At 31.5% G+C, this 24,479-nt stretch overlaps 1 protein-coding gene and 1 pseudogene across 1 annotated transcript; both read right to left on the bottom strand.

The window, feature by feature from the left end:
* Positions 1-338: 338 nt before the first annotated feature.
* Positions 339-6,333, bottom strand: LOC107918338 (sucrose transport protein SUC3-like; annotated as a pseudogene).
* A 1,259-nt stretch (positions 6,334-7,592) lies between these two features.
* Positions 7,593-8,535, bottom strand: LOC107919583 (transcription factor PRE6). The gene is made up of 2 exons (XM_016849020.2): positions 8,174-8,535; positions 7,593-7,965 (listed from the first exon to the last, which is right to left on the bottom strand). The coding sequence occupies exons 1-2, from the start codon at positions 8,297-8,299 to the stop codon at positions 7,813-7,815; spliced, it is 279 nt and encodes a 92-aa protein (XP_016704509.1). The 5' UTR covers positions 8,300-8,535; the 3' UTR covers positions 7,593-7,812.
* Between the last annotated feature and the right edge of the window lie 15,944 nt (positions 8,536-24,479).

The following is a 24,479-nucleotide window of genomic DNA, read 5'->3' as shown; positions in this document are numbered from 1 at the left end:
CTTTGTTTGGTTTTCTTTGCTTAGGTATCCAAAGACAAGTGCTTGGGATATCATGTTGGGAATGAACTTCGGGGGTACCGTATACAACATGATCTACATGTTTGGTTGACTACAAGGGATTGGCTTTGAGGCAATCCATTTCTACAAGAGCATCCAGAAGCAGCTTGGGGTATTTTCCTTTATTGCTGCTGTGGTGCTGTTGTCCAGAATTTCATGTTCTTGATTCGGCCCCTAGGCTTCAACTATATGATTTTTTTATTTTTTATTTTTGAAAAATGAGCAAACATGTGTTGTATACATATTTATATTTGAAATTCAACCTTGGGTGGAGTCACATGTAATGATTATATCTCCTATACCACATTTCCCATTCACATTCTTCTGAATACAATAATAGTCAATTTACCAACTCTACATAAAATAAATGTACCTCCAAAACAGTGAGGAAAAAATGAATGAATTTAGATATGCAATTCGCATATCTTTTAGTACGAAAATTATACGTACCAATGACGGTAGAGGCATCCTCTGAAAGCAAATGACACCAGTTTTGTGGTTGCTAAGAATCATAATACAAAGTGGGTTTTCACTTTATTAAGGAAATTTTGGTCCTTAACCAAAATGAAAACCACGACTTGAAGGAACTTGACAAATCAGGCAGCCTGAAAGTTGCGATAACCCCTGCACCCAGAGCGCATAAGGAACCCAAAATAAAGGCTGGTATATTTCCTCCACCAAATAGAGCATCCCACGGACCTGCACCCAGCGATACAAACATCTGAACAAACCAATAAATACGTTCAAAGTCAGTTTTAACTTAATTACATGAAATTGAGATAGCACAAAAGGTACGAGTTTTTCTTTCAGTTTACAGTCAACTTTTTATTTTATACGTCCAAAAGTTTCCGACATACAAAGGCACCCAAAATGCCAACATATTTGGAGCTAAAATCCAACTTATGTGGTAAGAAACATTCTGAAAAGGTTACTAATCACAATTTCGGAATTTTGTCTTTCTACTTTTCAGATTTCAAAATACAGGTTAATTGTTAACACTTTTTCTTTTTCTTTTTTTTAATTTGTTGGTGTGACATTTTGAGATATAGAAAAAATATTCACCCGGTAGCAATGTAACTAAAAATATTGACGTTGTAATAAACCTGAATTTAACAAAATATAATATAACAATGTTAACAGTTGAATCTGAATTTTGAAATCTAAAAAGTAGAGGAACTAAATTCCTATAAATAAAATAGGGACTAAATTCCCAATTCACGAAGAGTACAGGGACCTGTGCATATTTTTACCTTCTGAAAAAATATAAAAGCTCAAATTAAATAGAAAATGCATAAAATTTCATACCTGTGGAACAACAATTGCAAGGTTCAGAACTCCAATTGCCAATCCTGCATAGACACAACTGTTACGTTACAGAAACCATGTAAAGTAGAAGAACACGCCAGAGAAGACTATTGAGATGTAAACCTTGGCCGCCACCAGATTCAGCAGTTAACTCTGCTGTAACAGAAAATGGAACACTAAAGGTAATCTGCATAAACAAAACATACAAAAGAAACATTATTTTTGAAAAGAAAAACTGAAGGATATAAAATCTACAGCAACTCATTTGATACATACAGCTAAAGGAAAGCCTAGAAGAATGAATATAACCAAGGCAGCAATCCTCATTGCAGCACTCCCTCCCATTACATGTTCGATCCCTTGAGAATATTCTCTGACAGATACCAAACTAATTATAGCTGTGACAGCCATACAGCCAAACACAATATAGTTGCTCATTGCCCAAACAAGTCTTGATCCCACCCTTTTAAACATCGGTTCAATAAAGAGAGAACTAACACCCAGAACAACCTACATTGAAATGATTAAAAACAAAACAAATCACCAACAGCCCTCATTGAATAACACCATAACATTAATCAGAAGATTGAGAGAAAATCTAAGAAAGACTAACTGATGATCAACTTTGAGTTCTTACAGAATTTAATAGCAAACCAAATGCACCTTCTCTGACACCTTGATCATACAATTTTATTTCAGAAGCATTCCCCTTTGGATCTCCATGATATACTTCTCTTCCCATCCAATCCGTATCAAACAGAAAGAACGGGAACAAGGAAAGCTGCAAATAAAATCCAAATACACATAAAAACAATAATAATAAATGATTCCTTACCTTTCCTACTTTCCTTATTTCTCGATGGGGGAAGAGAAAAGGTTCTGAAACTGTACAAGAAATCAGATCAAAATGTTAACCGTCCTAGTGTCTGTGATCAATCAACAGACAATTGACTCGAGGCCGATCTCAAACAATAAAAGTGTAGAGAACAAAACATTGAGACTTACCCAACTGAGAGCCATAACAATAAGCACTGAGCGCATTCCAGACTGTAAATGCCTTAAACTGGTCAACAAGTTGACAAGAACAGCACCAGGTCCATCACTGAAAACTTCATCTTGAACATTTGTATCTTTTCTCTTAGCATGCTCAGATTTTGACACTCGCTCATATCCATTTTCAGTATGGTTCCTATTAGCATTGAGAACAACAGACACTTCAGATTTTGATTTTGGGTGTTGAAAGCTATGTTGATTGGAATCATCCAACAAAGGAGCAGAATCCGATACGTGAGCTGGCTGGTTTGCTGGCACTGAAAGTGGAACCTCCTTCGCAAAACATATAGTCACAAGAGTACAAAAAAAGAGAAAGACCTGCATCAATACCACACAATTTTTTTGAGCAATATGGACGGCATCAATGGAAGTGTTTGAAAACATGAGCGACCACAAAATGCAAAAAACTGGCATCCCAACAGGAACTACTGAAAAACCATTTAAAGTTTAGAGAAGCTACACCACATGTCTACATGGTTAAACTTAGAAACTAATAAGAATAACTATTTCAAGGTCAACTTGTGCGAATATTTGGCCCCACAAGAAAATTATCTTCATAGCTCATGGAATCAGCAGGACAACATTAAAGATAAATACAACTGAGATCAACAATTTCAATCACAATATGCCATGTTCATATTAATATCATTATCTGAAGAATCAGTAAGCATGTTAAAGTGACATACCATAATTTAGACCATATATAAACAAATAATACGTATTGAAGTAACGTTTAGTAGAATTTCAGTTTTAACATTCTAGAAAGCTTTATAAGTGTGAAAAGTTCAATGGATAATGCTACTTACAAGAGCAACAAGAAATGCTGCTTTAAGATTGGCACAGGCTTCACAGCAAGCTCTACTTTTCAAAGAAGGAAACCATCTGTGTCAAGATAATTTATAGAATTAGATCAATACCTAAATGCATTAAATGATGAAATAAAGAACTGAGTATGCCATATTTGTTCGTTTCATCACAATAACACGTGAAAACAAATTCCACCTGTGCCAACTCCCACTAGCACCAGCGGAAAATCCCAAGATGTTTCCAACAACCATCCATAAGCAAAATATAGCGTTTGCAGAATTATGTTGATCAGGACCTAATGCATAGCAATCCAACATTTTGTTATACATAGTATTCAAATTTTGTGGTATTATAGGAACTTGTAAACGAAAGGCATTGAACCTAAATATCTCAATGTTGCTATATCTAGACCAGAAATTTTTCCAGTCTTCTTAAAGGAGTTCACCTGACAGATCAGCCAGAAGGGCACGAGCTGGTCCCTAAGGAAATAAAAGTAATATTATTAGCTCATGCAGAATACAAGGTAAACTGGAACAAAAATTTAATTTTCATGGAAGGCTTACCTGCGCTGTATTGTTTGCAAGATCCAACATCCAAAACCCAATATCAAAGACAAAAGGTGCCCTTGTTCGTGTACCCTTAAATGTACTGCATTGCATATATCATTCCATTAATATTTTTTTTTTGGTTGAGTTCGGGGGTGGAGACTGGGGGCTATAAGTTAATAGAAGGGATCAAAAGCAGGAAAGGAAACCTGCAATCCTCCTTTGTATCGCCTAATATGTATCCAACATCTGCAGAAAACCCGATTATTATCACCTAAATTACAAAACATAGTTTAGCATACATAAAACACAAAAAACATGAGAACAAATTATTTAATAGATGGAACAATCTTCTTTGATGCTTACAGCAACAGAGATCATGAGTGATCCAGCTAGGATAAAAGGTCGTCTCCTTCCATATTTTGAAGTGCATTTATCACTCCAAATGCCAACACAAGGTTGAACCTAACATCAAATGTAAGCCAACTCAATGAATGACATGTAAAGACAGGCAGTGTTCTCCGAATTCTTTTTAACTGTAGTTATTTACATCTATCACTGCAGTAGCACATTTATAGCCAAAAGGATATTAACAAATATATATATCCTAAATCAAATTTACACATCAAAAAAGAGACCATGAAGTCAATCAGCTGTCTACAGTGGGATAAAGGACTACAAGATTCCCAGGGTATGAAGGGAGACAATAAAAATTTGCAAAAACAAAGTACTTTACTATTATGCAAGCCTATTCATAAATCTTCTAGGGACCCATTTTCCACCTTCTATAAGGATCAAGGAGGCATGAAAGTCAGCCCTTCACTAACCCTTTTATGAGTTAGCTCAAAAAGAAGCACAAGCTGTTTTATAAGATTTACCAAGTTACCATATTAAATTGTCAATAAAGAAAATGGCAATAGTATAAAAATAGAAGCATATCTAAGAATTATATGTAACATGGTTCACATCACCTACCACAAGACCAGTTATGGGACCGCAGAGCCAAATAAATGAAGAAAAAGTGTGTCCTATTCCAAGTGTCTGCATGAATCAACCAATCACGCAATGTCAAACATAAAGGAAAGTATTATAAGCTAAAGAGAAGCTTAAAGCAGTTGAAAAGAAATCATGGCTGAAGCTAACAATAAATAAATGAAGAGATGCTATTATACTAGTATAACTGAAAATCATATTATTTTCCAAAGATGTTCTTTGAAATATTACGATCATATTATTCTCTTTCTCACACATGCCAATAATCATCATGCTGAAATTGTTGGCTATCTAGTTGCTAGTAAACATTCCCCCCCCCCAAACCCCCATTTCAATATTTGTTTTCAACTGTTGGCCATCCTATATGATGTTTTTAAATATGATAATGTATTCCTACAAATTATCAGAAGAATTTCTAGAAAAAAGAGAATAAAGAAAAAAACTATTCTCTCAACACAATGATTTCTCTTTTCCAACTTGTAATTACACCCAAAACGTTTTCTGAATCCCAGAGAATTAAATAAATTTATGAGTAAACATCAAAGAAAGTAATGCCGCTATTCTAGTGTCAACTTTCTAACTGATTCAATTCAAGATGGCTTACAAAAAGTATAATGTGCTGATTTTTTTTCCCTTCAAATTTACAAAAAGAAAAAGAAAAAGAAAAAAAACATAATGGAACACAACAATGTCAACAAATAATAAAACTAATCATAACACATTGCATCAAATTCAAATTTCACAACATTTATTGTCAATAACCTATTTTTTTTCCCTTTAAATTTCACATAAACTAACGTAAATTACAAAAATGAAAAAAAAAAGCACTTAAAAGACCTGAATGTAAGGAGTCAAGAGCGATAGTTGCAAAGCCCAACCAAACTGAACCCCAGCTGCGATCATACAACTAAGAACTAGAGTCATTAAGCTAGAATCCTTGGACCTGACGCGGATTGGCGACGATAAGTTAAAGTTTCCGTGGGGAGGCCTCGACGAAGGAGACGAGGAAGAAGTTGAACGAAAGCTGGGAGACGAATTCAGATCCATCTGAAGATGAGGATCGACGATCATTTCAACTTCCGATTCGTTCTTTAAGTTACTGTACGGAACCCTGATTGACACTGAGTCACTCATTCCCGCCAATGCCATAGCCTTTTTGACTCAGTCGCGGGTTATCCTCAAAGAGCTAATTAAATCAAGCCTCCACATTAAAAATTTAGAACATAAAATCGAAATAAATTTCTTTTTCTCTATTTTACTTTTTTGTTTTTCAATTTGGATCCGAATAAAATTACGTTAATGCGAGGTCATATCTGGGCAGAGACAAGGGAACGATTAAGAGGAATGACGGTCTTTCGCTCGCATTTATTTATTGCTCATGTTCGCGTACGTCACATATGCATCAAGGATAATGCAGATGAGTTCTAAGATCTTTACGTGTAAGGTCAATGTTATTGTTTTTCATAAATGATCATGAGTTGTCGACAAGAAAGTTTGACATCAAAGAGAAAAGCGAGAAAGGGGAGCGTTGGATGGAGGGTGGGAGGGAAATGGATCAGCGCCGTTGGTTAAAAGGATATTCCTGACGTAAGAGAAAAACCCACACCCACCCGATTGCTGGGGTCGAGTGTACAGACAAAATTAGCGAACCAATGAAAGACGCGGGAAAAACAACAGATACTCCGTCCCATGGATGGAGTTGGAGCATAATTTGAATTTGTACTAAGAATTTCAAAGAGCAAAATTATTGGATTAGAAAACCAACCTAATTCACAAACTTAAAGTTTCTATAAAATAGAAAGATGAAAAAAAAAATACAATTTTTTATAGGAATGCTCGATGGAAAATTTAAAAGAAAAAATATTTTTATTTTTTCCATTCACTACCTAGTAAAGTAGAAAAATAAAATAAAATATTTAAAATTTATATAAATTTGAATTAAGATATGCTTTTTTATTCTCTTCTTTCATCTTTCTAATTTGAAAGAATTGATTTTTATCCATGAAAAATGATTATCATTACTATTTTATTTCTCAAGAAAATAATTATCAAATTATTTTTTAACATTTTTCTAACCCTAAACTCTACATTTTAAATGTAAACATTTGATAAGTTTTGCTAAATTATTTTCTTCCAACTCTGACTTCAACTAATTTCATAAACATAGAGTGATTAAATTCAAATTTAGATATGAATTTTTTTTCCAAGCATTTAAGCATGGTTCATATGCGAAGTATATCTTCTAAACTGCACCTAAAGGCTAAAACGAGTACAACGAATTCAAAGGTTGAAACCCATCTGATCGAAGGTTAGACCCTAAAGATAATTTGACGTGCAGTAAATCACATGTCCGCCATTGTCCACAGCTTCCGAGGTTTGACCTCTCAGGGTCCACTCTTTAAGTCTAAATCTCTCTCTCTCTCTCTCTCTGTGCTTAATCTTAACTAAAGGTTATTAACAGAACTATTAACGTATGCACAAGCCATGGCTAGCTTTCCTCTATAATTTGAAACTTTGCCATATTCATCAAATATACATTAGAACCGTAATGTCACCATGAATAAACCAATATAATCTTAATAAAAATGGCTTAAAGTGCTCATATTTCGTTTTCTAATTTGCTGTTGAAGTTGTTTTAATTCTGGGGTGTTTTTGTCTTGGTGTTAGTTTGTAGGCATTTCAGTGATAGATGGTTATGATGTGTTTCCTCGTACTGTTCTAATGCTTTGTAATTAGTTCTGGTGTTTGCTCCATGCAACACTTTTTTTTTTCTTAATAAAATTTAAATTGCTGAGAAAAAAGAAGCAGGAATTTTCCTCACTATCGCGGCTGTAAATCAACTCATAATTTCTTTTTATTTTATAAATATACGAGGATAAACTCGGACAGTATACAAGTCTCTTGATGACAAGGATTACGAAACATGGTTCACTGTAGCCACTGTTCCACCTTTGTTCTGCATTACTACAATACAAGCGATGATAAACAAACCCTAGACCTGGAAAAAGTGAGTAATACTTAATCTAGGAAAAAAAAACCAAAAATCTGATCATTACATAAGTAAACTCCTGATAATGGCTGCTTGGTCGCTATCGGTGTCTGTGGAAGCTAATAGCTGAGATAACCGATCGCTTAAGCCGTCAACTTCTCTGTGTAAGCTTCTGATATAGTTGCAGGTTTCCTGTAAGACCTTAGAAGCTGATACCTGAAGAGAAAATTACAAATTAGAGGGGGAAAACATTAATGAAAAAACATGATATTTTTTAAGATTAATTATGGGATTTCCTTCTAAGGTTCAAAAGAAACATCAAATTTAATATATGTTTGAGTATAGCACAACAAAAGTGAAGGAAGGCCATAGAAAAGAAAAAGAGAAATGTATAGATAAAAAAAAAAGAGCATGGTAAAAGTACCTTGTCGGAGCGTCTTCCACGAAGCTCAGGGATAAGCTGTTGCAACTTGGAAACAAGATCGATGATCTGATCATCAGTGATCCTTGAAGCACCTGATTGCCTGGAACGTGATCTTCTGCTTGACATTGTATTGATATTTGGCTCAGGAAAGTAATCAACAAAGTGAAAGTTTAAGGATATTATAAATATATGGGATGTGGTTTTGTCAGAGAAGAAAAACCTAAGGGGAAAATGGGATGAGAGGAGGAAAGAAACAAAGTAAAAAACAAGAGCAAGAAAGGTAGAGAAGAGATATGCTTGGGTAGTGGAATTATAAGGGACAAATGCATGGAAGAAAGCAGTGGGCTATGCTTCTTATTAAATAGGGTTCTTATGGTGTATTGATATTTATGAATCAGAATTATATAAATAAATATAAATATAAACTGAAATAGAATAAAAAGGAAGAGAGATACGCCATACTGTCCTTATCGGAGTGTCTGGGAACTGGGGTAAGTAGGCAAGTGGGTTAAGGGCAAATGTAGTCAATAATCACCCATCTACGCGGCCCTCCCGTCTGTCAGTTTAGCACGCAAGCCCACGTTCTCTTATTACTTCCTGTCTTTTGAATTATACTTACTTTGTCAGTCTATAAGTTTAAACTACTTAATTAATAATTTTCTATTTTTTAAAACATACTACATACTTTAATTTTCTCTTCGCATTTAAATCTAAATTATAATTTAATATGGGTAAAAAATTGATTTAAACCATATATTTATTAAAAAAAAGTTAATAACTAAATCATAAATTTGAAGTTTTAAAAGTTATAATTTTTATTGATTTAATATAAAAATATATAAAATAAAAATAATTTTATAGTAATATAATTTATTTTGAATTGATATTTAGTTGATTCGTGACATCAATTTAATCTATTAATAAAGCATTCTATGTGTTGTTAAAAGATGAAGTTATGAATCTTTGAGTTTTTCAAGTTTGAATTTCACTTTATTTACGAAAATTGTGTATTAATTAATTAGCTTATTGTGAATTTTTTTTTAGTGAATGAAAAACTACATAGAGATATGCCCAAACCCCCTGGGCGGTTCAAATAGCTAAAGGCCAACTTTATTACTAATAGTCATTTTAGTTAGACTATTTATCTCTTTATTGTCTTCTAGATACATGATGAATCGATCAATGCACAACTTTAGCCAATAAAAATTGGATCATTTTAACCTAAGTGGAATTCGATATGCCCTGTATAGCTTGTACCGCCTCTAGACTATATGATAAGATAATTATTCTGACAAACTCTCTATCAAGTGTAATTGTCAAACCATCCAGAATACTCCATAATTCAGTATCGAAAATAGAACAGGTTCCTAAAAATCGATTATAACCAAGAACCCATGTTCTATTCTTTCTCATATAACATTTCCAATCATGGTTAATCCGAAATCCACTTTTACTGCACCATCAATGTTCAGTTGAATTGTTTATTTAATTTAGTATATAATGATTGATTTAATGATTAAAACTAATAATATAGTTAATTAATATGATTAAAAAAAAGCATAGCACTTTCCTAACTTTAATTCCTTTAAAAGGAGTGAATTAAATAAGAGTGGGTTAAAGTAGTTCTTAGAAGTTAGACCACATAGATTCTCCCATTATAGTTAAATTCCTAGGTTTTGCTTAGGGCATGATCTTACTTATCTCACCTAGATTTAAAAGATTAGTTGTGTTTAAATATTTAAAAGAGAAAGGAGAAGAAACATATAATAATATCATTAAAATAGGTACGTAGTACTTTTAAAAAATTAAAATTAGGGTGTTCCATTTCCATATCTCCACACGTGATAAATCACATGTTCTACCTTTCTTCAGCTAGATTTAAAAGTTTATATAGCTTCTCATGGTCAAGTCTCCTATTCAAAAATTTGTTTATTTTAATTAATCTTGATTCTATACCCATAACATCGACTAACACCGACTTAAACTTGATTTTCAACGATAACAATAATAATGACCACATATTCTTATTATTATATAGTAAGAAAAACGTCGGTAACATCCCTTAATCAATGCTATTAATCGTAATTTCCTCATTAATCAATATGGACAAAATTTTGCTGCTTTAGAGAACTGATTGGGGGGCTATATTATATGCATAAATACATCTTTTTAAGTTTTGGTTAAATTTATGTAATGAATTTTCACCTTGACATGGCCATGTGTCATGTGACTTCCAAAAATTCATGCATATCTTACAACACATTTCAAGCTCTCAATTGCGAAAATCTAGTTTGCTACCCTACAGGACAAATTAAGATTACAGGTTTGCGTACTGTTTTAATTTTGTAACTATGTACGTTTATATGACATTATTGATGGACTGTTATTTGGTTTAATGGTAAATTTTATTAGTAATCATTTAATTATATTTTTTTTAAATTATGAAAAGTTATAAAATGGTTATTTAATTTTTTTTGTCATTCAACTATAAAATGCTACAAAATGGTATACAAATTATTCAATTTTAACCTTTTTTGTCACCAAAATGGCTAATGATGACAACTTTTAAAGTTGACATAGTAGTAACTTTTAACTCTCAACATTTATAAATTATGTATATTTAGTCTTGATTCTAAAAAAAATTAACCCTCAATATTTATATTATGTAATTTGGTCTTTTTTTTGCATTTTTATTTTTCCTGTGACATTGAGGATTAATTTTAAAAGAATGAAAAAAAATATTAAAATTATTATCTTGAATTTTTAGTGTTGCCTTTTTTTTGTATATTTTTAATCACATTCAGTTGATAAATTTGTTTTTTTAGTGTTTTAGGTGAAAGTGTCAAGAAAAGTAAAATTGCAAAAATAAATAAATAAATTACACAATGTATAAATGTTGAGGATTAAAATTGTTATTATACCAATTTTTTAATAATTAGTTGGGCAACTATTTTGTAACTTTTCATATAGTTGGGTATAAAAAAAATTTACTGATAATTGGTGACCATTTTGTAACTTCTCATAGTTAGTTAATCAAAACAATTACTAATAATTAGGTGATTACTGATATAATTTACTCTTAGATTAATCAATCACTGCATATTACATTATTACTCCCTGTTTTAGCCCTAATTTATTTGTTCTGCATTTGCAGATCCATTTAAATTCTTACGGTCTCCAAAGTCTCGAAGACTTAGAGCAGAAATTCAGGGTTTTTTTCTTCATCATAATCGACATGCAACTAGGCAGTCACTAGACAAAGGCATACATATGACTGTTAGCTTTCTTGTCTAATGCCATACCCTTGCTTTAATGGAAAAATATTAGTAACTTTGGATAAATATACCGATGTTCAAAATTTTATAAACACAAATCATTATCAAAAGTTTTTATAAATATAAATTATATTAATCACGATTATGATACAAAAATTACATGAATATGATACAGACCCAAGCCAGGTAGAAGGAACCCAAAGCAAAGCAAAGTCCAAGGAGAGGAGAACTATGTGGTCCAAAATTGACCTTCGGAATCAAACCCTTGTGCCACTGTCTTTGCAACTCAACCATGTGGGATGTTTTCCCTCTGCCTTGTTTCAGACATGTCCATCTTCAAGCCTTTTAACTCATGCATCCTAAGACTGAAACAACCTGAAGGTCGGCAACACCCTTTTTTTTTTTTTGTAGGTATTTCAGATTGTCGGGAAATTGAATTGTATTTTAGAAAATTTTAAGAGTTCACGGCCATTAAGGGTAAAACAGGTTTCATACGGAACTAACCACGTGATTCATTTGCCTCTTGCACTTCACTTCTTTTCCTAAATAATACTAAAACAACCTGGAACCTGTTTTTGATGTAACAGCATTTTGGCTTCAGACTTCATCATCTGATAACAATGTTCATATATCAAACCAGATAAGTAGAAACCTTAGGAATAGGAAGGATGAATTAATAATGGGAATGGATGCATGTTGTAACGGGGACAACAAAATCCAAACTTGTCTATGAAGTGAAAAGTTACGTTCGGTTTCTCAAAACATAAAAGACACCACATGTAATGTTTTCTTCTTTTTTCTTTTTAAAGTTAAATTAATTGAGAGCTTTAAAAATTAAAAAAGAAAAATGAATGTTTTTGAGGCACAAATGAAAGAAGAGAGTTCAGAAAGACAACAGAAACGGTTAATAATGGAGAGTCACAGTCGATGTCTCAAAAACTATAGCTGACTTAATCATACATGTGATTATGATATGATTTGAAATCTTGACGTTGTCGTAGGCCCATCCACGTTTCAAGATTCAATGTTTACTAAATATGAATATATTTAAAAAAAATAAAATGATAATTACAGGATTTGCAAACACCAGATACAGTCAGCCTTAAAATAACTAAAACAACAGCAAGATAATAAGAGGTATATTCCCATTTTGTTGTCCAAGTTAAGCAGAAATCTATGCTAAACTCCAACTCATTTCCAACAACATCCCATTTATTCCATATTTCACAACGTTTAACATATTATATATAGAGCAAAACATGTCAACAATGGAAATTCTATTTTTATTTTATTTTTTAAAGAAAAGGGAAGAAAGAAGAGTCAAGTGCCAGCACCCGAAGGGACAAGCATTCACATATTATTGAGGTTGAATGGGAGAATTGCAAACTTTGAACTAAGAAATGTGCAAATCAATTTGGTTGCGCTTTGTTGCGTTGTATTTGTCTCTATTTATAGTAAAATTATACATCATAAATTTACAAATCTTACTTTAATTTAATGTTAAAAGATAAGTATATAAATATTAAGGTAAGTTTGGAAAGCTCTATGGTGTCTAATTGTTTGTAATTAAATATATGTACATCATGTTTGGATAATCATTATAATTAGTGAATCTCATTCGATTGAGTATAATTGAAGCACTCTGAATATATTATTTAAATTTCAAATGAGGGAGAAAATTAAGATAATTACAAACAATTACACTTAAATCAAATACTATATAATTTTTTAATCACACTTGTACATTATTTAAGTTTTAACTATGCAATGAAATTTTTAAAAAAATCTGATATTAATCCACAAATTTTTTTTTGGGAAATTTGTGATTATGTTGTTGACAATGACTTTTTTTTTTTTGCAAATGTACTCTTCTTATATTGTCTCTATGATTTTAATGACAATTACAGTAATTTTCTTTTACAAAAATTAAAATTACTTAAATGCTTTATGGTGTATGTCAAACACAAGATTTACAATAATCGCTAGCCATAATAATTTCTAAATAGAAATGTTAAATTTCTAATCAATGTTTAAAAAATTTAAGATTATAAAGACAATCAATCTTAATTTCTCCAAATATTTATGTCAATCAACCTCTAAAAATTATTACATAATAAAAATGTAAGAATCCCAAAGTCATTCAATCAATAAAAAATTGAATCTTGTATGAAACTACTAATCTATCTCATTAAAAGCCACAATATTAATTTTCAAAATATTAGTCAGTAAATATTAGAAAGTATAGTTACCGAATTAGGGAGCCCCACTTAAAAAGTATTGAAAGATTAGTCACTTATCTTGTAAATTTCTAGAGAGTGTGTAAGAGAATAAGAGAAAATTGAAAAAAAAATGATGAATATTGAATTAAAATAAAAAGATTAGAGATTTTAGGGTTTTAGTGGTGGAGAGAAATTAATTTGTTTATAAAATATTCATTTTTCAAAAAATTAATCGGTATTTTCTAATTTTTTAGGTCAATTCACCAATTTTATAAATTAAAAAAAAATTGTTAAGTATTTTTACTTTTTCTTTGTGGGAATTGAGCCCATAATCACATATGTTAGCTCTGTTATTTTTATACAATAAATAGTATTTCAGTTTTAAGATGTATATTTTAAATATTTTTTCAAATATAATTATGTGAAAATTTTATTGACAAAAGATAAGTTGTAGTTATTTTAATAACCAAAAAAATTATATTTAGTTATATTACACAACATTTATTATAAATTATTTATATTAATTTTAATTATATTACATTGCATTTATTATTAATTATATATACTTGGTCAATGATCAACTAATGATAATAAAAAATATACGCTTAATGTTAGAGAAAGAATAACCCAACACAAATGGAATGCATGTTTAATTAAATAAAATTTATTTTATAAGTTATCTTATTTTCAAATATTTTCTTAGATTAATATATGTAGTTAATATATTTTCTTAAGTATAGTTGATAATTTTTTGTAATAATTAAAAATTTTCATATTTTAAAGTTATGTAATTGTTTAATTACAATTTAATATTTATCAAATATGGCATCGAAAAATATGATACAATTATATTATGTTAACAAACGCGTCCACAAAATTAGAATTTTGAGTGCATTTAGAAACCAGTTAATAATTGGATTTGGGTGTAATTATTTATAATTACATATGTAGTGTGTTTGGGTAACCATTATAATTAGTGGGTACCATTGAATTGCTTTTAATTGTAGTACCTAATTACACTTTTCAATTCTAATACATATAATGATGTTTACATATAAAATATTTTTATTGAGAGAAAAATGGACATCAAAATAGATTGAATTTGTAGGTAATCTGTTCATACCTATATCGTAATCTGTTCATACCTATATCGTTAAACATGTCCATTAATACAAATATGCTAATGATTCTTTTTTTATATATAATTTAATTGTCATCTCCATTATTGAACATATAGGAACACTTTTGACCATCGATATAAGGTTGTATAAATGTGGATATGCCAACAATTTTTATGTCGATATAAAGTGAAGTTGTAATTATATAACTAAACATATAGCGACGATTAACATGTCAATAGGGGATCTAAATGTTCATTTTATAATTTCAATTAATAATATTGATCATTTATATTTTAATTAAACATACTTTATATAAAATAAAAAAAATCATAATTACAAAAAAAAATTATAATATAGAAAATAAAATAAAATACTATAATGCTCTTTTACCAACTAAACGGTCACCAACGAAATTAAATACGTAATCCAAATACTTAAAACGGTAATCACGAAATAAATTAAATTTATGGTTTAAAGTAAGTAGCCTATCTAGCAATGGTAATGGATAATGTAAACTAGCATATTTGTATATTTGGATATTCTGAATTTTACTAATATTCAGATAAATGTATTTTATTTATTATCTGTGGTAAATTTAGAGTAAATTTGGATATCTCTTATCTAAATATGTGTTACTTTTATGAATTGAAATACCTACACCTTGTGAGCTGATGGTCGCTAAACTAACTAGAAATTCGACTAAGGCAAGCGCACCTATCGAACAGTAGTATAGTTGTAGTGAGACTGGAAATATCATATCCAAAAGGACTAAAAGTACTAGTAATTACTATCTTTTTATTATCTACCCCAAGAATTAAAGGGATGTTTTTAAACTAAAATTAACTATTTAATTAACTAGGAACACGGCAAGGTAAAAATTGAAAAATACTGTTGGAAAACCGATGGATGATACGAACTTGGATATGGATGTCACGAGTCGTGTTGTTGCCCGATCGTTTAAATTGGGTAAAATGAACGGTTTGTAAAAATAGGCTTACAAATGGTTGAAGAATAACCTAAAAGAAAAGGTTTCAAAAGGTTAGGGAAACAATGATAGGTGGTAGGCTAAAGCTTAAGAGTGAACCAACACAATAGATTCGTGCTGACTCGAAACTTATAAAGCAATTAGGCTGAAAGGGTGATGGAAAAATGGTAAGGATCGTTTAATAGTAAACCTCAACCTGCTATCTACAAAGATAGGAACCTCGGTATGGTGAACGCCACACTTGGATACAAGTGATAAGTTCTAAAAAAAAATTAAACAGAATTGACGCTACAAGGGTTGCTTGATAAGCCAACTCAGTCTTTGGAGAACAATGGGAGTTGAACACTCACAAAGTAAGAAGATATCATCAAATTCATCAAAGGTTCTTTTACAAAGACTGATTTCTCCTATTTATAGTGCTAGAATATGCTAGATGAATAGTCACAAGAATTCATATTAATGTGCTAATTAAAGACTGAAATAAAGTTCAAGTCTTTTGAAATTCTTGAATCAAGTAACTTCACTCTTGAATTCTCTTTAATTCAGCTGAATGAATGACCGTAAATGCTTGAAAAATGACTCTTGAATTGTCCCTTGGCTAGCCGAATAGACACCAGCTCCTTAAAGGCATTTTGAATGCTTTGAGTTAATTTTTGAAGTAGCAAAAATGGCTGCTGGTAGATGAAGAGGTTGCTGCTGAAATAAAAAGATGATATAATGCTCCTTAAAGCTCTTTAAATGATGTATAAAACCTCATTTGTAATAGCCTCCTTGTTTGTAACCGAAAATGACTTGAAAAGTCACTTTATTGAATGTGTAACAGCCTTGAATTGCAACGGTTATGAGCTGAAAAGTTACTTGCATTTAAACATATTAAATTGAACTTACTAAACACATTTAAACACTTATTGAACATGCACTCATTAAACACTTAACTTAGATAAATGGCTAAAACCTAAGTAACAATTATTCCAGCAACTACTTAAATTAATAGAAGCATAATTAATTAAACTTAAACCATGCATCCATAAATAATCCTAGTAACTAGATTAATTATGAGCAACACTTATTAAATGAAGTTCAACAAAATCTTTATTAATTAAACTAAAATAAACTAAGATGAGTTGAATAAAGTCCAGCAACTCATTTATTTAAATTAGATAAGTTTATTAAAATTCAAGTTCAACTTGCAATAAATTGCAAGTGACGCCAATTGAGCTGTTCCATGCATGGCTATTGGATCCGGCTTCTTGCTCTCCCCAACCTCGATCCACATAGCTTGCTAACACTTCTTGAAATTTCTTAGCTCATGATCGAGTTATAGGTCCTCATGGCAGCTCAATGGATTCGGTAATGATTTTCCGAGCTATGATCGCATCAATGGAGAAGACAATACCCAAGGAAGAATCCACCTAGACTTCACTTATTACTTCTAAATTAAACAATTTATTCACTTGACTTAATTCGTAGAAATCCTTGATTTATGTTAATATCTCTCTCGAGACTAAAAACAACTGACTCTAGGTTGATTAATTAAAATCTCTTTCTAATTAAAACCCCTATTGTCGCATTAACTCGATCTATGGATTCCCTTATTAGATTTGACTCTAATCCGGAAGATTTACGTCGTCCTATGTCTAGGATTGCATTTAACTCCACTTACTTATGCTAAATCTACTCTTAAACAGGGACTTTTGGTCCACTGAATAAGCACATCAGACTTGAATTAATATCCTGAAATATTAAAACAAGAATTAAGAACACATAATTAAGAATAAGAACAGGTATTGATCATATCATTCAAATAGTAATAAGATCTGTCTTAGGTTTCATCTCTCTTAGGTATTTAGGGAGTTTAGTTCATAACAATGGGGGAAAACATCTCAAAATTGGGAAAACAACAAAACATAAAGAAACCCAAAGAACTTCTAAGGAAATTGAATGGAAATCTTTGGTCTTGAAGTAGATCCTGCTTCCGAACTGATTCCGATGGCTGTCTTCGAGTATTCTCTACCTTCTGCTCTCCATATCCCCCCTTTGATCATTTTCTAAGATGTTTATATAGACTTTGGAATGCCTAAAATAGCCCAAAATTAGCCTTTTACGAATAGATTTAGACTTGGGCTGGACAAGGACACGGCCGTGTGCCACGCTCGTGTGAAGGTGCTCAAGCCGTATGCAATTCTGACGTGATTTAATGTCAACACGGCCATGACACACGGGCGTGTGGCCAACCCGTGTGTCACACACGGGCGTGTGGATTACCTATGTGGGAGTGCCTAGGCCATGTGAAACACTGAATTAGGCCCATTTTGTCCGTTGTTTCTTACTCTTTTCACTTTCCTAAACTCTCATGAGTATAAAACATGAAATTAAAGGATTAGGAGCGTCAAATTCATTAAATCTTATGATAAATCATCCAAAAATATGCCAAGCATGGGGTAAAAATATGTATATATTATGGTTTATCATGAGCTCATCTCATGACCTATAACTCATACCTACGAGAAAATGACAATTAGTAAGATAGCTGGGTTTCAAACAATACAGAACTAATACAAAAATGGCACATGCAGCATTAGGTAGGACCAACATTATAAGACCTTTGAGAACCAAGGAATAGATATCCCTTTTTTTACTGTCTCTATACCTACACTCTAAGCTATCTTTCTTCCCCTTCCATGCTCCTATCGTCGGAGGAACCCTTACTCTAATCATTTATAACAACCTTGACTCTGCACCCAATAGGTGAATAATCGTGATCATCGTAATCCTAACTTTGTATTAACACAAATAATTAACTAATATTAGGAATTTTTTATTTGAACATGATCCTTTTAATTTATAATCTTAGAAACAAGTTACAGATTTGAAATAACATCATTTGACAAAACCTAACAAGTTACAGATTTGAAATAACATCATTTGACAAAACTTACTCATTGGTTGACCAAAAGCAAAGCTTTAAGTCTAGCCTTTTATCTTAAGTATGAGATGATAAATGCATTAATTTCTATTTAGATGCATAGATTGATATAGTTTATCCTTAAAAGTAAATTCTCTCAGGTCCTTGATAGAATTTTATGCACACTTGAAGAAAGATGCTATTAAGCCAAATTCTAAGTATTACATAAAGATTTATGTTTGAGGGGAATATATTAAGTTTTATCCTTCAAATATTAATGATAAGCTATAGATTATTGGAATAAAATTTTAGCTATGTTAATTAGTGGAGTGAGAAAAACTTGGAACAAAAGAATTGGAATCCAAGTTCAACTTGAAAAGTTCTACGCGACACTGCACAAACTTTCTATACACAATTGAACACTCACATCTTACGATGCTTTAGTAAGAAAAAGATTTAAGGTGATACTATATAAAATAAGTACTGAAATAAGTGTTGGTTTTGGAACATGCTAAGGCAAATGATATTTGCCAGGGGTTGGCTTTCCTTTGATTTATCAAATATTCATGAGTTAGTAATAGATTAAATTTGATGATGATCACTTGAATCTTATTAGTAGCCGTATAAGTTGAAAGACAACAACAATTTTACTATTAGTAACGATGTAGAAGAAGCCATTCCACCTAATGCTCCAATTGTTGAGGAAGTTGTTGTAGAAATTACTACTAATGATGTTGTTATGCTACTATTGGTGCCATAAATAGTTTGACTAAAGCATAAAGAGCACGAACACTAAATAGTCGTTACAATGAAGTTTCTAAATTATTCTAATCTAAATTCACAAATTGTTTGATTAGTACTATCCAAAATTGAATCCGACTTGAATACCATTATCCTCTCGATATTCGAATCCTCAAAAAAAATTAAGTTACCATTTTCAATTTTATGTTAAGTATTTGAATCTGCAAAAATCTAAATCCAAATATGCTAAAATTAAAACATTAAAATAAAGTCACATCAAACAAACAAATTAATTTTAAATAAAACTTATTCATAATTAAAAATAAATAAATGAAAACAATTAACAAAAGAAGTTAAATAACAATCCAAACAAATTAAATAGAATAATTTCCCATCAATTTAAATATACCTTACAATTTAAACATAAGAATTCCAAACAAAATAAATTTCAATAACAATTTCAAATAACTTAATATCTTAAACAACACAAGGTATTCAAAATATACTTAAACATACTACTTCCAAATAAAAGTAGTTTCAAAACATAAAAACAACCATTTTACTCAATTAAACCAACTATGAATCAATCTTCTTCCAATGGATATTTAAATTAGATACTATACCTACATAACAAAAAGAATTAAGCATTACTTTTAATATTGAAATGTAAAATAATGTAACGCCCCTTACCCGAGACCGTTGCCGGAGTCGAGCACAAGGCACTACTAAACTTATTTGAGCACTTAACCAAATTTAGATAATTTATATCATACTTTTCAGACAAGCTATCCAACTGCGTCATAGTTGCTAAATAATTCATATCTCGAGTTATAAAACTCGAAACCCAAATCCGTAAATTTTCCCCGAATTTATACTCATATATCTACTTACCAATTTTTTTTATAATTTTTGGTTAGTCCAATTAGTACATTTTATTAGTTAAATCCTCTTCTGTTTTAGGGTTTGGCTACTTTGACCCCTGTTCACTACGAACCAAATTTCTCTCTGTACAAAATTCAAATAACCATACCGTTTGTTTCTCTTAAAAATAGACCCAATGAGGAATCCATACATATACAGTATGACTCATAATTATTTTTGTGCAATTTTTAATGATTTTCTAAAATCAGAACAGGGGAACTCGAAGTCATTCAGACTCTGTCTCACCACAATTTAAATATCTCATAACATAAAATCCAATTGCATGTACCGTTTCCTCTATATGAAACTAGACTCATTAGGCTTTAATCTCATTTTTTTCCCAGCCCTTAACTCAATTTCCACAATTTATGGTGAATTTTCAAAGTCAAACTACTGCTACTTACCAAAAACTGTTTTAGTACAAATATTGTTAACTAGTTCATAACATCTTTACTTCAATTCATTCAAACTCTATACATGCCATATAAATCTTTAAACATAAAACAAAAACTACCAGAATTGATCTGAATAATGTGCCTTGTTGTGTTGATCCGATCTACCCACTTCACTTCAAGTCAATCTACATAAAAATATTAAACACACACAAGTAAGCTTATTGAAGCTTAGTAAGCTCATAGGCATATAAACACAAATCATATCAAATATCGTACACAATCATATATCTATTAGTTTAACTATTTCATCCTCCAAATCACAATTTCATTAATAACTCATTGGAATAATTTCCATATGGCTACTCACAATTTAACTCCCTTAGGCCCATTTCTCATTTACTTCATTGTCAAATTAAGGAACAATAAGGGAATTGAGTGCTTCATTATCACATTGCCATAGTAAACTATGGACTTTCACATTGTTACGCATCACACACCGAAGCCATAGCCTTGCCATGGTCTTACACGGTTCACATATCATAGCGAAGCCATATCCCAGACATGGTCTTATATGGAATCACATTATCACATTATACCGATGCCATAGCCCAGCTATGGTCTTATACGGAGTCACATTATCACATTGCACCGATGCCATAGCCCAGCTATGGTCTTAAACGGGCACACTTATCACATATTTTTCGTCAATTCATCAGGGTCACAGAATAGAAGCACTCAAATCCATTGTTCCTACTAATTTGTACTTTTAGTTACACATTATTCATTAGTTAATGCAAATTGATAGTATTCATCGACAATAAAATACTTTAACAATCATAAGATTTTCATATCAAAACATTGAACTTTGCCATATGAACTTACCTGGAATAATTTGCAAAAGTCGTAGAAATTCAGGGACTATTCTTGAATTTTCTCCTTTCCACGATTCAGTTCGTTTTCTTGATCTATAATTATAAAATCATTCCTTAATTAGCATCCATTTCAATTCTATTTCACTTCACAATTTATGCTGTTCAAATTTCAAAATTGCACTTTTACCCCAAAATTTACAGTTTTCACAATTTAGTCCCTGCTCAATTCACCCATCAATTGAACTAATTTTTCTCAATTAACACTTTATTTTATCATTATAAACTATTTCAAAACCTTTTATATTCTTAATTTCAACAGAAACCTTCAATTCACAACTTTTTCACAATTAGGTCCTAAATATCATTTCCTATCAAAATCACTTAATAAAACCACCTTAATATGAAATTAGAACTTAAATTTCATAATAATTCATCATAAAATTCCCTTATCCATCCAGGGTAACTTCCAATTTCACCCATAAAATCAAAAACTAATGAATTCTACAAGTGGACCTAATTGTAAAAGTCATAAAAACATAAAAATTATCAAGAAAAGTAAGAATTAAACTCACATGATGTAAAAATATGAAAAACCAGCTTTCTCCAGACCTTCTATGGCGTTTTGGCTGAGAAAATATGAAGAAATGTCTAGATTTTTCAATTACATCATTATTTAACTATTAACTTTTATGCTATTTCCAATTTTGCCCCTTGTTCACATTGTTTTCTTGCTTATTTCATACCCAAACCGTCCAGCCATTAACCTTTGGGTCTAATTGCTCTTTAAATCCATCTTTTTAAATACTTAAGCTATTTACTCACTATTTAACAAATTTTGCGCTATTTTGAATTTAGTCCTTTTTAATTAATTAGCCATCCAAACGTTAAAATTTTCTAACGAAACTTTAATACTAACTCAATGACACTCCATAAATATTTATAAAAATATTTATAGCTCAATTTTCAACTTTGAGGTCTCGATACCTCATTTTTTACCCGTTTGACCTAATAAATTCTTTTAATTCACTAATTTCACCATTTCACAAATTCTTCTAAATTCTTACTTGACTCATAAATATTAAATTACTATCTTGTTCAATCTTATTTGTCGAATTTAGTGATCTCAAATCACCATTTCCGACACCACTGAAAATTAGGCCGTTACAACTCTCCCCCCTTTAAAAATTTCGTCCTCGAAATTTGTTACCTGAAAACAGATTTGGATACTGTGATCTCATTGAATCCTCTATTTCCCAGGTTGCCTCCTCCAATCCATGTCGATGCCATAACACTTTTACTAACGGTACTCGTTTATTCCGTAGTTCTTTAACTTCCCGAGCTAATATTTTCACTGGTTCCTCCGAATAAGTCATATCTGATTGTAGCTCTATCTCAGTATGAGGAATCACATGTGAAGGGTCTGATCTATATCGTCTCAACATAGATACATGAAATACATTATGGATCTTCTCAAGTTCTGGAGGCAAGGCCAATCTATAAGCTACCGGACCGATCCTCTCAATGATTTCGTATGGTCCGATAAATTGTGGACTAATCTTTCCCTTTCTACTAAACCGTAAAACTTTCTTCCACGGAGAAACTTTCAAGAACACACGATCACCCACATTGAACTCTATATCTCTTCTTTTCAAATCTGCATACGACTTTTGACGATCGGAAGCAGCTTTCAAACTTTCCCGAATAATCTGAACTTTCTCTTCAGTTTCCCGAATTAAATCCACTCCGACTAATTTCGATTCACTTAATTCTGACCAATACAACGAGGTTCTGCACTTCCTTCCATACAGAGCTTCAAACGGTGCCATTTTGATACTAGCTTGATAACTGTTATTATAAGCAAATTCAGCTAAAGGTAAGTACCTTTCCCAGTTGCCACTGAACTCGAGTATACAACACCTTAACATATCTTCCAAAATCTGAATCACTCGCTCTGATTGTCCATCTGTCTGAGGGTGAAAAGCTGTACTAAATTTTAACTTAGTACCTAAAGCTTCCTGTAGTTTATTCCAAAATCTCAAAGTAAACCTCGGATCTCGATCAGAAATAATTGATGTCGGCACCCCATGTAATCTCACAATTTCTGACACATATAATTCCGCTAACTTATCAAGTGAAAAATCTGTTCTGACCGGAATAAAATGCGCTAATTTAGTGAATCTTTCTACTATCAACCAAATCGAATCTTTTTTCTTCAGAGTCACTGGCAATCCAGATACAAAATCCATCGTCACATGTTCCCACTTCCATTCTGGAATCATTACGGGTTGTAACAAACCTATAGGCACTTGATGTTCAGCTTTTACCTGTTGACAGATTAAACATTTTGCCACAAATTCACAAATTTCCCGTTTCATACCAGGCCACCAATACATTTTTTTCAAATCACAATACATCTTCGTACTATCCGGATGAATCGAGTACATACTACTATGAGCTCTGATAAGATATCATTCTTCAATTTTAGATTATTCGGGACACAAATTCTATTACGATGGTATAACATACCACTATTATCAATAGAGTAATCTAAGTTCAAATTATCCCGAACCATTTGTTGTTTCAACACCAACTTCGGATCTTTATCTTGCAATTCCTGAATTCGTTGAAAGAATACTGGTTTTGTCTTTAATTCAGCTAATATAGAACCATTTTCATTAACAGACAAATGAGCATTTAACGCCCGAAGAGCAAATAATGATGATTTCCGACTAAGTGCATCTGCCACTACATTTGCCTTACCCGGATGATAATCAATGATAAGATCGTAATCTTTCAACAGCTCTAACCATCGCCTCTGTCTCAAATTCAGCTCTTTTTGCGACATTAAATATTTCAAACTTTTATGGTCTGT

Source organism: Gossypium hirsutum, chromosome A12, assembly GCF_007990345.1.
Source record: "Gossypium hirsutum isolate 1008001.06 chromosome A12, Gossypium_hirsutum_v2.1, whole genome shotgun sequence".
NCBI lineage: Eukaryota > Viridiplantae > Streptophyta > Magnoliopsida > Malvales > Malvaceae > Gossypium > Gossypium hirsutum.
Note: the sequence above shows the minus strand (reverse complement) of the source record. Positions and strands in the feature narration are given on the sequence as shown.

What these genes read in the sequence shown, in the direction of transcription:
- LOC107919583 (XM_016849020.2), bottom strand. Translation starts at nt 8,299, where the DNA reads ATGTCAAGCAGAAGATCACGTTCCAGGCAATCAGGTGCTTCAAGGATC. An exon ending in GTGGAAGACGCTCCGACAAG is followed by an intron (nt 7,966 to 8,173) that starts GTACTTTTACCA and finishes TTTTCTCTTCAG; the next exon opens with GTATCAGCTTCTAAGGTCTT.